Source organism: Brachyhypopomus gauderio, chromosome 9 (assembly GCF_052324685.1).
Source record: "Brachyhypopomus gauderio isolate BG-103 chromosome 9, BGAUD_0.2, whole genome shotgun sequence".
NCBI lineage: Eukaryota > Metazoa > Chordata > Actinopteri > Gymnotiformes > Hypopomidae > Brachyhypopomus > Brachyhypopomus gauderio.
In genome coordinates, this window is record NC_135219.1 from 9,912,529 (window position 1) to 9,928,507 (window position 15,979).

The following is a 15,979-nucleotide window of genomic DNA, read 5'->3' on the forward strand; positions in this document are numbered from 1 at the left end:
GAACTGGGAGAACCAGATTTGAACATCTGGCTTACGGTCATCAGGCTCAGTTTGCATGTGGTGAGTTTGTAGGCTGCATAGCAGTGTGGGGGAATTTGTAACCAAGGTTTTAGATAAACCTTGAATATATTTGACCACCTTTCTTAGTCAGTCAGGTAGCATCTTACATTTATATCAGGAGAATTGAGGCCACTTCTACTTATGACTCTACCAGAAGATCTCATTGAGAAGCTCAGGTAAGAGTGGTTAGTTATTCTCCCATTGACAGATATACTGTGATTAAATAGAGATGCCCTAACAGCAACATGAGAGTTATTATTTGGCTTGTTTGACAGTTGCTAGGCAAAGAGGCGGTGATGAAGGCGTCCAGTGCAGTGATGGTAATGAGATCCCCTCAGACTCACAGGAATAAAGAGCTGCCTGTTTTCTGGGTGACAAGTGTCGGTGGCCGAATGAATTAATGAAGTCAGAACGAGCCTCATCTGAATAATAAGAGCGACTGATCATCAATGTAGCCAGTCTGATCGGTGATCTGTCCTCCGCTCCGGCCGGCTGGCTGTCTATGTCCCCATCTGATTGGGTGTTCCCTGTGTGGGGTCTCCCTGTGGTTACAGTCATGCTTGTCTCTCACGCTTCTCTCAGTCTATCACTATCTTTTGGCTGTTGATGTGTTGGGTGGCTGCTTGCAGACCTTCTGGCCCCTGAGTATGGTCTTCAGGGATGATGCCCGCAGACAAGCGCTAATTGAGGCCAGCCAACCCATTTTCTCCATTTCATGGGTCGCACACACTCTGAGACAGACTTCCTGAGCGGTAGAACTGAATATTTAACCAAGCTTGTTCATCCATCTCACAAAGGCCTGTGACAGAACTAATGATGTCTAAAGATGGCTGGGGTAGAACAAGAGTGTACGCTTGAGAGATCTGAGCAGTAAAGTCACTGCTGGTTTAACCTCACTTCCCAGGATCTGGTAGTACTCTAATTACTTTCAAAACTAGTTTGAAAATTGCTAGTATTAGACAGCACAAATTTTGGTTCTATTTTTGATATTAGTTCTAATAAATATCATTACATAATTGACTTTCAGAGAGCGGCTAAGTTTGATGTCCTCAGCTAATCCCAGCCCATTCTCTTATTTTTCCTTAAGAGTAAAGCAAGATATTAAACCAATTATTAAAGTATTAATGACATAAAGTTGTTAGCTTCTAAGTAATGTTAACTAGCTGCTTTACTCGTTAGCTTAGCTACTAGCAGCAGTGCTGGAGTTGGCAATAGTGCTCCCAGCACTACTTTTCTGTGATGGCATAAATACCCACGCACTTGTACACCTGTAGCTCTTGAAGACCAGTTGAACCCAAGCTTCAGAAGACCATTATACGAGTGGGAGTGTGTCTTGAAAGAAGCCTGACACCTCTATACTCTAGTACTAACTGGGGTTAATAGCTCAAGTGATCAGACGACAGAAGGTGCCCTGACATACTTACAGAAATAAATCTTAGAGAGTAGGAGACTGCCCAGCTGTGCAAGTGCACACTAACACACATAAACACACACTAAAACACACAAACACAGACTCACTGTCACATGCAGACTTCACTACATGCAAGCAATCCAAGCAATTTCATATTCATTCACTAAACATGAGCACTGAGTCTGTCAGTGCATTAGACTAAAGATGCGCATGCATGAGAATAAATACATTGACTTATCAGCTGGTTCCAGGCACACATCACACACACACACACATACACACGCATCCATGTTGTAGCTGTAGTATAGTGTTGGGGAACAGACTGCTTCTTCTACCTTTTCACCAGCCTGAAGCACTGACAGGAGGTCCAGGCTATGAGGGGATTTTTTACATTTACTGTACTTTGTGTAAGAGGGAGAAAGAAAGACAGAAAGAGAAAGAGAGAGCCGTGGCGCTGATTTAAAGAGCTGTGTAGTTCAATGGTAATTGAATTTGCTACACACCATGGCAGAACTGTTCAGCACCAGACGCCAATGTTTATTCATGGGAAGCGGCTGGTTTCCTGCAGAGACAAAGCTGACCACTCAGGTGTGAAGGATTTGTGAAGAGCCTCTGTGTGAATGTGTGTGTGTGGAGATGACACTGTAGTCTGTTGGTTCTTTTTGCTTGAGTTTTATATGGTTGAGCAAATAACTTAAATATCATATTTATTCAGATTTATTTATTTATATATTTTGCAGTGCTGCAAATAATTGAAGAATTAAGCTACCATTTCTTGTAAACATAGATAGAAAACTAAATGACGTATAAACATTCTTCACAGACACATACAACTATTTATATGACAACTGAAGCTAGAACAAGTGTACAGATGGAACCTGGACCTGAACAAACCGGTAGAACCCTGCAGCATGCATGAGTACCGTTACATAACGTCCTCTGCCAAAAGCTTGTTATGAGGGAGTGTGTATGCATATTGTGCGTGTGTGTGTGTGTGTGTGTGTGTGTGTGTGTGTGTGTGTGTGTGTGTGTGTGCGTGTGTGTGTGTGTGAGAGAGAGAGAGAGAGAGAGGGACCCTGTTGGAGCTCAGCTCAGCTGGAAGAAACAACTGGGTCTGACATTTCCACCGTAAATATCAGCTGTTATTTTTGTGTGGCAGCTTGGCGGCTGGCAGAGAGGCAGCGTGAACTTTGACTCAGCATGAGTGCTGTGATCTCAGCAGGTCAGCACACCACACACCACCACAGACCAAGAAGAGGAAGCATCCACACATGCACACACACACACACACACACACACACACACACACACAGTCCAACACACCCCATGATCATCCTCACCATAAGATGCTGATCTGTGTGTGTGTGTGCACATACATGTTTGTGTTTCTGCACATGCACATGCACTCACAGACACACACCATTACAAATTCAAATTAGTAAAAAAAATTTAGAACTTATATTGCTGTGTCAAATTTTCTCCTTTTCACCTTTTTGTCAGTGGCTATAAAGAGAACAAAAGCAGAATACACAGGAAACGTTGGTGGACTTTACAATGAAGTCAAGAACCTTGGTGAGAATTTGAAACTCAGGCTTTCTCACTGGGTTTTTGGTTCTTTTAGAAACAACAAAAATGGCAGAGGTTTTACTTGAAGTTTTTAAAGTTTGCCTTAGCTCTTTGCCACCCACCCAGTGTCTCTTTCTCCTTCTCTCTCCATTTCTCCATCTGTTTTTTCTTCTCTGTCTTTCTCCATCTCTCTCTTTCTCAATCTCGCTCTCCATTTCACTCTCTCTCACTCAGCTGGGGTAAATTACATTGTGAGATTCCCTATAAATGCAAGGAGTGAGTATCAGTGTTTTACCAGGTGTAAGTCTCTGCTGCCAAGGTGTCCCAGTCAGGACGGGTCACTGGTGGCAAAGTTTAGGAAGATGTCCAATAGACACAATAATAAAGAGTCAAATCCACTGTGTTCAAATCACACATGCAGTATATGAATCTGGCATTGTTCTGCAATATTTCTGATTCATTTTGAGAAGCTCAGAAGGCTTTGACTTCTAAATATATCACTAATCATCCAAGCAGAGATTTCTTTGGAGGTCACATGTACATGGTGGGCACGTTTTCCAGTTCACACAACATACAGTGACAATCTTTCAATATCATTTAGTCTTTATTTTTTAATTGATTTATTTGTCTTCATTGATTCCTTGGTACATGGAGATAGATGCTAAACAACAGTAACCACTAATAAGTGAAGATACACTGAAGGTTTCCATAGGCAATAGAAGAGGGAAGGCTCATAGTATTATAGTGTGTGTGTGTGTGTGTGTGTGTGTGTGAGAACGAGGAACACTGGGTCAGAAGTCAGAATATGGAACGCTTAGATCCTCACTGATTCCACATAGCAGCAGACAACCTTGAGAAACACGTGCTTCCGTGCTGGCTGGTGTTTCAGGAGAAACCCCTGAGCATACGCACCGCAGCAGACCGCAGACACCATTGGTGGATCACCTGGCTGCAACTTACCACTCCAGCTTCAAAGGAGAAATAAGCTTCTCCTGAGACTAACACTACAATCAAAGAGCCGCGATGCTGCTTTGCCCTCACAGATGGAGAATAACACCCGCTAATGTGACGAGACGCGTCGGTTTACATTTCAATAACAGTCCAAATCAGCAGAGAATCTCGGCAGAGGGACGCCTGCTATGTTGCACGCCACGGCTTGAATGACAAGGTGGTTGCCGTGGCAACACAGCAGCTCAAAGTAATGCCAGAAGACAAGTGCATCATAAGGGCTCTCCGGTGGACAAAAGAGAGGGCATGAGAGAGAGAGAGAGAGTGCAATGAGCCTTAATAGAGAGATGAGATTGGAGGCAGGCAGTGGGAGCCGTGAGAGGCCAGCAGTGGGCCCGTGGTTGGTACATTAGGAAACTGGGGGGGCACACCTCAGCAGTGCGGCCTCAGAAACCTCCCTCCACCTCGGCAAAGCAAACGGCAGAGCTGGGGTGCCTGGAATAGGGGGCTAAAACAGGAAGTGGTGGGGGCTGACGAATCACACCTCACAGTCCAGATTATTTATATTCGGTCTTGGATTATTTATACCTTGTTTTAAGAAGGCTTCCTTATAGTGTGCATATATGGCACTCGGTATACTTCTGCCGAAGGATGAGGAAGCAGTGTCTCCACCTACCTCTTGTCATTGTTCAACCTCGACACAGACTTGACAGTATATGTGTGGCTCTATGTGTGTAGATGTTTGTCTTTGTGTGTGTGTGTGTGTGTGTGTGCGTGCTCACTGGGTGTTACTGGAGTAAGGTGTAGGGTGTCTGTGTGTCTGAGTAAGACTGTATGGCTGCATGCGTGCGAATGTGTGTATGTGCATGTGTATATGTGTGGGTGAGCAAGCGTAGGTGCTTGAGAATGGACGTGTGTGTGTGTGTGTGTGTGGGAGTGAGCATGTGTAGAGGCACTCATAAATCAGAGCTGGCCTCGTGTGAGCAGCCTGTGTTATCCAGGGACAGGAGAAGAGCAGCGAGTCTCCATGGAAAAGGCATCCCACTCCTGCTTCCTTCCAGAGCGCCGCGTTTATTTTCAGAACTAGCACCCTCAAAAAAGGTCACACTGATGGAAGAGTTCTCGAGAAGAAGCGAAAATCAACTCTGGGCTGTCAGGGCACAACTCGAACTCGACTTGCCTGCACACGGGAGTGCCTGGTGCCCCCCCTACCGAGTGTCACCTGCTCTCTGTGTGACAGCAGGCTCTCACGGCTCTGTCGAGGGAGAGCCTCTGTCCGTGAGGAACAAGTTGAAATGGCCTCCAGCTCTCACACAGATGAACACCACCTCCCGTCATCCCAAAAGGCTGCTTAGCTGTATCTCTTACAGGATAGTGCTTGAATACTGGCAAGGGGATGAATCAACTCTGAAACAAAGTAGCTGTGTGAAATAGATCCTTTATAGACAAAATTCTTCACTATTTAGGAAGTTAATATATAGTACACAGTATCTCTGATGGCGGATCATTTAGGATTCAGCCAGCATCACGAGGGTGGCCATTTTGGATCTCAATGGGAGAGTTGCCAGACTTTGGCCTCCAAGTGTAGAACAGCTGCTGCAGGCTAGAGCCAGAATCACAGCTTGGGTCAACACTACCTTCGAGCGACAGCCCCCAGCAGCCTCAGCAGCCTCCACCAGCGCACACCTGACGTCTATCCACAGGAAGGCACTGAGATGTCTTAGCATATGTGCCTTTAATGTGTTCATTCATCATCAGACCAGGCTAGAAAGCACCTCAGTAGAAAGTGACCGTCAGTGCTATCATTTTCCAGACATCTACCCAAGGTGCTGCATTTTTGTAACAGATAATTATTATAAATGTAACAGTTCAGAGATGGCTTACGTGACTTTGGAACAATGGGCCCAGATAGAATTATTCATGCATGCAAAAAAAAAAACACAACCCAAAACCAAAACAGAACAAACCAAAATAAAAAATATACAATAAAAGAGAAAACAAAATACACAATACTCTTTGAAAGAGTTCTGGTGTGTGCAGTAGACCAAAACAGATATATTTGTGACTGTAAACAGTAGACAACCACAGGCATCTCTGTGACTGTAGACAATAGACAACAACAGATATCTCTATGACTGTTTACAGTAGATAGCCACAAACATCTCTGTGATTGTAGACAGTAGACAACCACAGACATATCTATGACAGCTACTTTAACAATAGACCTTAAACACAATCCATGGCAGCACGAGAAGCTAGACAGGATAAAATAATGCTAATGTCAAGCAATGCATGCAAATTTGTCTAAAGAATAAACAGAATACATGGTCAGGTAATATATCTCATACCATGTTACAGTTGGTTTAGAACAATTAAAAGGGTCAAAACACACTGTAAAATATAATCTACTGTACATATTAATAGTAATCTATATTTGTGAAGCACTATTGCAGAAGAACTATATATCCACATTTCATGAAATCCAGCTTGACATGAGATGGCCATACAGAGGTTATATTTTCTGTATTACACATCAAATCATAAAGTATGTAGCTATGTGTGTGATAGATTAACGGGGTTGAATATTTAAGACTTTGGTCCAAGGCAAATAAATATATAGGCTACCTCAATGTCAATACATCGTTTAAAAACCAGGCACAAATGAACTCTAATGTTAGCATTATTGATGAATCGTTATGTACTGGAAAAGGATGTACAACTCAATCACAGTAGCTGGCTACCACTAGAGTTTGGCACATGAGTTATTTCTGCAAAGTCTCTCAGGCCTCAGCTCCCCCTACTGGATTGGAGGTCTATTGACAGGTGGGTGGCTCTAGTGCGGGTGATGCTGTAGTCAGACCTAACTGTAGGAGTCTCCTGCCTGCTCTTTTCCACCACGAAGACGTTCACAGTATTAGACTGATTTGACGCCAGCTACTCCCGTCAGTTTGCTGTCACTCTATCAGTCTCCTCGTCTGCTGTCGGATCCTCACCTGAAACACATTTTTGTTACCGCTCTCTATAAAACGATTGTGCATTTGTAAGACATGAATCATCATCATCATCCCTTCCCTGCTTGAATGTTCCTGATAACTGTCAGGGCAATTATTCTTACGTCATTCTCCTCCTGAACATGCATGCAGCCTGTACAACCAAACACATCTCATTGATTCATTTCTCCACTAGAAAGAAGAAGGTGGATTGCTGGAAGATCGAACCTGCTTTCTGGGCCTGGTGGTCTCTGGTCTCATCAGTAGGACTCAGGTCGTCCGGAGGCCACCGTAGCTCACCACTCTCCACCTCTCCACCCTCGGTGGGCTCCACCACGATGGACGGCAGACGCTTGGATAGCTTGGGGTATCGCTCGTGAGAGTCTGGGAAAATCTGCAACACAGGAGCGCGTGCAGTCACTCACTTCATGGAGCTACTCTAGACTCGTGATTTGTCCTCATACATTCAGCAGAGCCAAATCCATATTTCACCAAAATATCCGCTTAGATTATCAAGTGCTTAAAGTGGCAGGATCTCATTAGAACGTGGAGGCGTACAAACACTGCTGAAAGCTCTCAACGCCAATTAACAGGCATAAGGCAGTTGCAGACCACATCCTGCCCTGAAGAGTTCACCACGCTGCTTTGAATATCTATGTATGTCCATTATGGCCATTCAAGAAGGCTGTTGCCGGGGCAATCGCTTGGGACAGGAATAAACACATGTTTAAAGACTCCCATGGCGCAGTACTCCAAAAGCTCTATAAAGAGCTGCTGGACAAGACTCTTGAAATGAGACGCATGGCATTCAGCTCACACCACGCACAGGTTCCACTGCCCTGCCACCAGCCTGTTTGTCATTCGGGAGAGTGAGAAGTAGCTTGCGTCATGCGTGAATATGCCTAAAGTGCATCAGTAGAGAGAAGGGGGGGAAGAGAAAGAGAGAGTTCCATGTGTACTGGCAGCAATCTTCCACACCACATTCCAAAGCAAGGTAATGACGATCATTTCCTTAAAGGACGGTGACCTTTCAGGTCTGTGCCGAGCTCGCCAGGAGGAATCTTTATGAGTGGGCACATCTCATCCTGGGGCAATGAGATCTGCATGAAATTGACAGCCGTCAGGCAGAAGAGATGTGCGTGCAGTGTGAAGAGATCCTGTGGATAGAGAACGGCGCTGGGCAAATTTACACCTTCCGGCTTTTCGCAAGGGTGCTAGGGGAGCCTGAGAGATGAAGAGTGCAGAGACAGTGAAGATACCCGGCAGCTCCCAGCGCCCTGTGTTTGTTTGTGTGTGAGTGTGTATGTGTGTGTTTGTGTGTGTACCATGACAGTATGTCTCGCTGGTGAGACATACACTAAGTTCTATAGTTAGAATCCCGGAAGTGTGGCTGAGTAATCTTGTGTGTGATAATTATATGCAGCCAAGAAAGAATCAATAAAAAAACTACATCGAAAAACTACAAGTGAGTGCTATAGAAATGTAATAAAGTATATGTAACATATAAACAAAGTATTATAAGGAAACATAAAGTAACCAAGATTTCAAGGTATTTTATCAATGCAAACCAATGGATTCAAAGTCCAACATTTATTTAAAACATTTACATGAGCAATAGAAAAGTGATGAAGTAATCGAATTGCATGTTCATACCTGCTAGTGAAGTGGTGCCATGTATTTGGAGTGAGTGTACATCTATGTGTAGACAGGAAGGATCACATTATTATTATAAATACACCGTAAGGCCACTGCACACCTGAAGAGAGATGTTCTGGTCTCCTGCGGCACTGTAGTCACCCACCGCTGACTCACAGGTGTTCATCACCTCCGTCATAATGTCCTGCACCGTACGCCTACAATGAGAGATGAGAAGGACATGAGTTCCACTCCTGCACCAGTATGAGTACTTACAGCCATTACTGTAAGCATGTAACACAAGCCATGGATCCATGCTCTCATTTGCCTATAAATGTGATACGTCCTGATTCAGCCTGGCCACCTGTACAAGCCAAAGACAGCTTATTGCTAAACAAGTGCGTACTAAAAAGATCCCTCCCCATTTCCACATCCATCAGGCCAAGCAGGTCTTGGCATCGTCCATTTGGTTGCTGTATATTCAAATCAGCTCAATGACCAAACAGGAGTGGAATTACATTTGCACTACATCAAGGTTGGTGACAGCCTCAGGATCCAAAAAATCATTTTGAGACCTACCAAGCGTTTCTTGTCTGAACCACACCAGAGAATGAGATATTTTGATCTCAATATGAGAAATCAGAGCAAATAATGAGGGCAGTTTGAGATGTGGAAATCATCCCTGATCTTTTTGGGGAACATTTCAATCCCCAATTCCTTTAAAAAGAACTAAAAAGAACCATGACGTTACATCTTCCTGATCCCAGAATGAACTGCAGAACATTTCAATGAACACCTATATTTTGGAAGGATGCCCCTTTGTACGTGTTCCACTGCCACCACCAACATAAAGTGCAGGATTTAATTTTCTGACACTTAAATCAGAGCCTGAGGGCTTCCAAAGAGCCTACGGAGCATTAAAAATTTCTGATTCTTCTGTGTAAATTACAGTAGTATTTGCCTCATTGCCTGTTCACTGATCACTGAATGAGGTGCATCTTTGTGCCAGCATGATCATTCTAGCAGTGCCGATGCTTACACTCCAGTTAGTGCCACATTCAAAACTCTCATTCCTCACGTGTAACCACACGTGTAACCACACGTGTAACGGGGTAATTCACAATGATCGCTCAATAACTGTGCAGCATCCTGCCACTGGAGTGGGGCAGTGGGGAGTTCCAACTATCTACAGACTTTATTTAGCCTAATCCAAAGTTTGGTGTCAAATAGATGGACTTGGTGGATGTTTAATTAGCCTTTAGAAAAGTCCACTGTCCAGGTCCCGTTCATCCCTTAGTTAACCTGCCACATTCCCCACAATTAGACAGACCTCTTCCCTGCTTTTCTTACACTTAAATTAAATAGTGTTTCCACTGAAAGAAATACTATTTTGTGGTCATTCTACATTGCCAGCACTTCAACGTGCTTAAAGAACAGCAACTGGAATTTAAACTGCTTAAACGAGTGTGCTGTAAAGTCACTTCTAGATCACCCTTTGTCACCTTGTCCAAATGTGACGCTGAATCTTGATGGTGATCTTATTATTGGTACAGAGATCCCTAGTGACTGATCCTTGACATCACACCAATAACACACTGCTTCATTTAACACAACCATCAGCAGTGTGATGCTGACACCAAGCAGTGATGTCAGCACCATGCTGGTCACATGTCAGTGATGTGTGTGTGTGTCCCGGAGACTGACGCCTCAACACTGATCCCACATACACAGATGGAGCTGCTCGTGTAGCTTCCTGACCTCCTGCTACTACATGGCACAGTAAAAGAGCCCAAAGCAATCAATCTATGCACAGTTTTAAAATGCTTTTATTGAGTTATATATATGTTATATATGTTGATCATAATATCAGTTGCTTAATGAGCTGAATGAAATGCTGAAATTAGAGCATTTGAACACTTGATGACCTGTGACACAACGTGTATAACGAAGAGTGGACTTAACCCCTGCTGCTGCAGTCCCCTGGAGAGATTGATGTATTTTTTGGAGCTGTTGTGCATATTTTACTTTTTGTTATTATTGCAAATAACCATAATCAAAACGTGTGCCTGAAAATATCCAAGTGTGCCATGCATCATCTAGAATCAGTGGAGGGAAGCTCTTCATCCAGTGACATGGGACAGATCATTTAATCCAGTGACACAGGACAGATCATTTTATCCAGTGACATGGGACAGATCATTTCATCCAGTGACATGGGACAGATCATTTTATCCAGTGACATGGGACAGGTCATTTCATCCAGTGACATGGGACAGATCATTTCATCCAGTGACATGGGACAGGTCATTTCATCCAGTGACATGGGACAGATCATTTCATCCAGTGACATGGGACAGATCATTTTATCCAGTGACATGGGACAGATCATTTCCTGTCGGTCTGAACCCTCATCTTCGTCAGACAACGCAGGGGCCTCTTAGGCAGTTTTACATTTAAACCAATTTGTAAAGGTGTTTGTTGAGTAGAGCCTTTATTTTTGCATTAACAACAAAAAATAAACAAAACATACCCCTGAATATTGAATATTTTGTTATGAGAAAGACAAAAGGCACTGTATCGGTATAAGGGTCACTATAGTATGTACGTTTCATGACTACACTGGTCTAATCTCCATTGTAATCAAATGCAGCCTTTACACAGCACATCAGTCCCACCTCTGATGTGTTATCAGCCAATCATTTACATGGATAACATCGGCCTCCTTCAGGCTGATCTGAGAGACGGTGGCGACCGGGAAGCCGTAAGCATGCCGCGGGCTTTGATGTGCTGATCTTATAAGCTCACAGGCTTCTTAGGTAACAGGTGAAATAATGGCAAACCTGAACAGATAAGTTCCACTTTAACAGATTTTCTTTTGAGAAACCCATATTGTCCTCAAGGAGCTGATCCTGGCCGATCTTCACCGATATGGGTGTCTGTCTAGCTCAGTACGCTCCCAGAGAGTGATAGTGGGGTTGAGTTGGAGATGAGTTGGGGGGGAGCTCTCAGTGGGCAGATAAAAGAGAAAAGTAAAAGAGCAGTAATATAAATCAAAGGAGATTAAAGGGTGATGGAAAAACCTCTGTCTCCTTTAAGGTGATTGGGGGATTTTCATGAAACCATGTTAAAACGCCACAGCAAGCAGCACAGCTACCCACAGTAAGATATATATACATACAGAATGTATGTAATATATATATGTCACGTTGAGGACCCCGGCCCCTCCCCTTTGGGCGTGTGTATACGTGGTCCACATGCTTTGTCTGCGTCTGTGGAACTCTGTGGTGAAGGGTATGTCGTGTGATAATGTGTATCACCTGTGAATCGTCTCGTAATCACATGGGGCTAATGTGGTTTGTCTATTTAATGTGCGCTCGCGCTGTGTCCTGTGCTCGTCGTTGTCTAAGTCTGCACGTTGTGTGAATCGTGTGTGTTGCTCGTGCGCTATTGCGCAATCTCTTTGTTATTAAAGTGACGTCTGCCTTGAAAGCAAGGATTCCCGTGTCTCGTCCTTCGCCCTGCCCGCGCGTCACAATATATATATATATATTTAGTGCCTTATATTTATATAAGGCACTATTCAAACTGATCCGCTGCTATAGCCACAGAACCTGAACAGCAGAAAGACAGAAAGAAAGCATCTGAGTTGTTTGTGTTGTCTCTGTGGCTTGAGAATGGACTAATTATTCATGCTTGTTATCATGATCACAGTGGCCAACACAAACGTGCCTCCCTCCACGAGCCCGTGTTAGTATACAAGCCTTTTCACTGCTAAATCTGAGCGGCAGAAACAAAGGGGGTTTGAGTGAGGGATCAAAGGGCCATGTGTGTGTTTGGTGCCATTTATAGGGACACAAAGGCCCAGTCAGAGGCCTCTGTGTGCGGACACACAAAGCGTTCGCTTGCTCATCAAAATATTTTCAGAGGAGCAACCCCAAAAACATCAGATGTGTTAGTTTATCCAAAGGCAAAGTGTAAAGTGTAAGCTTCTGTGTGTGTGTGTGTGCGCGCGTGTGTGTGTATGTGTGTGTGTGTGTGTGTGGGCTACTGTGTTTGAGAGTCAGGAATGTGTGACTTGACACTATAATCTTATTATTCTATTGTTTTCTGAGCCTATTGCACCATCATTCACAGTGCATGGACACTGACCAGTTGTGCTTAATAAAAATGAGCCATTAAGACTAATTTAAGAGCCTGTAAACAACTAGTTTTGTCTCAATTAAAACATAATAACATGCACCCCATTAAATGATGAAACCCCATTATATCACTTTTATTCTTTAACAGTTATTCAGTTTTCAATATGTCCATATGTTCTATTACTGGACGTATTAACAGTAGAAGTCATCTCTCACTCACAGAAGAGTAAATGATCTCCACAAACAGCCCAGTTTTCTTTCAATTAAAGGTGCCCTGAGGTGTTGCTATGCAGGACTTAATGGTTGGTAGGCAAAAAATAGAGAAGAATCGTGAATAATTGAACATGACTGGGTCCAAGGACAGAACCCCCCCCACCCCACCCCAACACACACACACACACACACACATACACCTCCCTCCACCCCAGCTGTATGGAAAATCTTATTCAAATCCAGGGAAATCATGCATCCTGTCCTGACTAGGGTCACTGTTGTCATCCACCAGTGGATGACGTGGAATTGTGCCTCCGAGATAACTAAACATTATCTCTGTGTGTTTCAGAGAAGAATAAAGGGAAATGGTTAAAGAAAACATAAGTACCCAAGACAAATGAACCGAGTCAATACACAAAAGGCCTGATGACACATCAAGCCCATGAGCAGATGCAAGAATCAAAGCTCAGTCTTTGTAAACAGAAGGAACTTGACAAAATCTGTTTACTGTCCCTGACAACACAAACAGCTGAGAGAACCTGGCACTTCACAAAAAGCTGATGTGTTGAAGCCTGACTGTTGTTCTGAGTGACGTGCCATGCTTGAGATTTCATGCTGGAGTCTGACTCTAATATTAGCCCGTAACTAATGAAAAATTCAGTCCACACCACAGTCTTGAAATTGCATGAAAAAATAAAAAAATCTATATTTGCAATGACATATGATAGCCAGAATGACACCTGACAACGGTGTGAGGCATTCATTTAAACTGTTTGATGGAAACACTAATGCCTAACAGCAGGGCCGTATCATTGACATTCCTAGTAGATCAGGACCACAATAATCTAGACTACAGCGAGCATCTATAATCTTGGTGATTGTTAATCCCTGCCATAATTAATTCAAAGATCAGTTACGATCTTTATCAGTTAAGATGTTAGCCTATACAATGTCAATTAAGATATTATGTAATGTTTAAAGTATCCAAGATAGTTTTAAATGTATACTTTTCGGATGGAAATTTTAAATTTGGTCAGGGCAAATGATCTGAGTGAGTCTGTAGTATTCTGGAAAGTAGAAACAGTCATTCTAAAAAGGGATAATAGATTTATTAAATTATCTTTCAATACCAATAAGATGGATGTTTGAAGTTTTGCAGCATACTTTTCCTACGCAGTCCGTGTGAACAAAGCGTGTAGCCTAGCTTACAGGTAATTCTTCTGTTATCTTACCTGTAAAAAATAAAAGTGTTCCCTTTTCCAGAGCCTGCAGCTGCGCGTGGATGCTGATCCTTCCCGCCGGGTAGAAGCTGGAAAAGAACGAAGTAGGTTTCCCCAGCTCGCGACGTTTTCCCCACGGTTACATCGGCGCGCGCGGCAAACTTGTTAACGAGTGTAATTTCATGCGCGGTCACCAAGACACAGGATCACGTCTGTCGTTGAGAGGTGTTTGCGTTTAGCGAATGACTGACAGGCACTCGCTTGTGCGTGTGCGTTTGCCTGTGCGTGTGCGTGTGTGTGTGCGCACGCCGTATGTCGAGGGGAGGAGAATAAATGACGCTGAAATCGGAGATTTATTTCTTTGGATCTTTATATTGTAATTTGGAGACAAATAAGAAGAGATAAGAATTAACTCTTAACCAGCGGTAACTGGTTGTACTTGTTTTCTACCAGTGTAATACAAACTTTCTTTCACTATAATTGTAGTCTTTGATCTATACTTTTTCAATGTCGTTTGGCAATCATCCTTAAGAAAAAACAATCCTATTACTTCATTTAAAAGCAGGTTTACAATGAATTATCACTTCGTTCTATTGAACAGTCTATACACTCTATGCAGTGCAAGGACGATTTATTCTCAATCATGCATTATTTATTAAATGGCATATAAATTCTTTATAAACTATTATTGATTGTGTTACTGTGGAAGAGGCAAGCTGGTTAGGCTACTGGCTGCAAAACTGCTGATAAATCAGACTATCACAGAATGACTGAGCAACCACAGGACTGAAACAATGAATACTGTCTGAGCATACACACACACACACACACACACACACACACACACACACACACACACACACACACACACACACACACAAACACACACACACACACGCAGTACTTAGTAGGCCTATAGACCATTTAGTATATACATACACGCAGTATTTCTGTATCAAATTAATTTTTATTATTTGAAAGAGAGTTGTCATGAACAAACATGAAGCCTCTGCTCCTTGTTACCTCTGTAGAGCCAAGGACAGGTAATGCAAGCCATTCTCCCACAGCATGTACGCATGCACACATGCACACTCACATTAAGCCTCTCTGTGTCACCTCTCTCTTACACGCACACACACACACACACACCCACACACACACACCCACACACACACACCCACACACACACACACACACACACACACACACAGACACCCCCCCCCACACACACACACACACACACACACACACACACACACACACACACACCACAACTCCTCACATTACATGGTAAGATCACACACAGTGGAAACCAGGGCATAAGGTCAAATGTCAGGGTCTGTGTCATGCTGTCAGCGTCTCCCGTTACCCTCGACACGGCCTTGATGTCACAGAGAGTAGCCGAGAAAGGAGATGCTTCCATTCAAAGATCCAATGGCGATGATCACCTCACCTCCCAGGTTGCAGACGGAAAATGGAAAACCGTTTGCTTTTAGCCACTACATTTTTTCCAATGTCTCAGTCATTGCAAGGAAAGGTGTGTTGACACACACACCCCAGAGCTTGTAAATCTTTAAACACAAGCTGGTAGTGTTGTCTGAGTGCTGTGGCTGATGGCGCTTGTAATGAGGAGACAGATGGGCTAAGAGGCATCATCAGGCTAACATTACATTTTCCACAGTTATGTTCCTAAAGACAACAAGTGCATTCTGGGCCTTTGGGGACTTCAGAAAGTGGAGGGTGCGTCCTTTGGAAGAACGTTGTCCAACCAACCAACCTTTCCTGCACTCTCTTTGA

The 15,979-nt window shown here is 43.5% G+C and overlaps 1 protein-coding gene across 1 annotated transcript; it reads right to left on the reverse strand.

Moving 5' to 3' along the window:
- Window positions 1–5,705: 5,705 nt before the first annotated feature.
- LOC143522951 (protein LBH) lies at window positions 5,706–14,483 on the reverse strand. The gene is made up of 4 exons (XM_077016970.1): window positions 14,195–14,483; window positions 8,732–8,828; window positions 7,204–7,369; window positions 5,706–6,978 (listed from the first exon to the last, which is right to left on the reverse strand). Exons 2-4 carry the CDS (start codon window positions 8,807–8,809, stop codon window positions 6,929–6,931), a joined length of 294 nt encoding a protein of 97 aa, XP_076873085.1. The 5' UTR covers window positions 8,810–8,828; window positions 14,195–14,483; the 3' UTR covers window positions 5,706–6,928.
- Window positions 14,484–15,979: the final 1,496 nt, after the last annotated feature.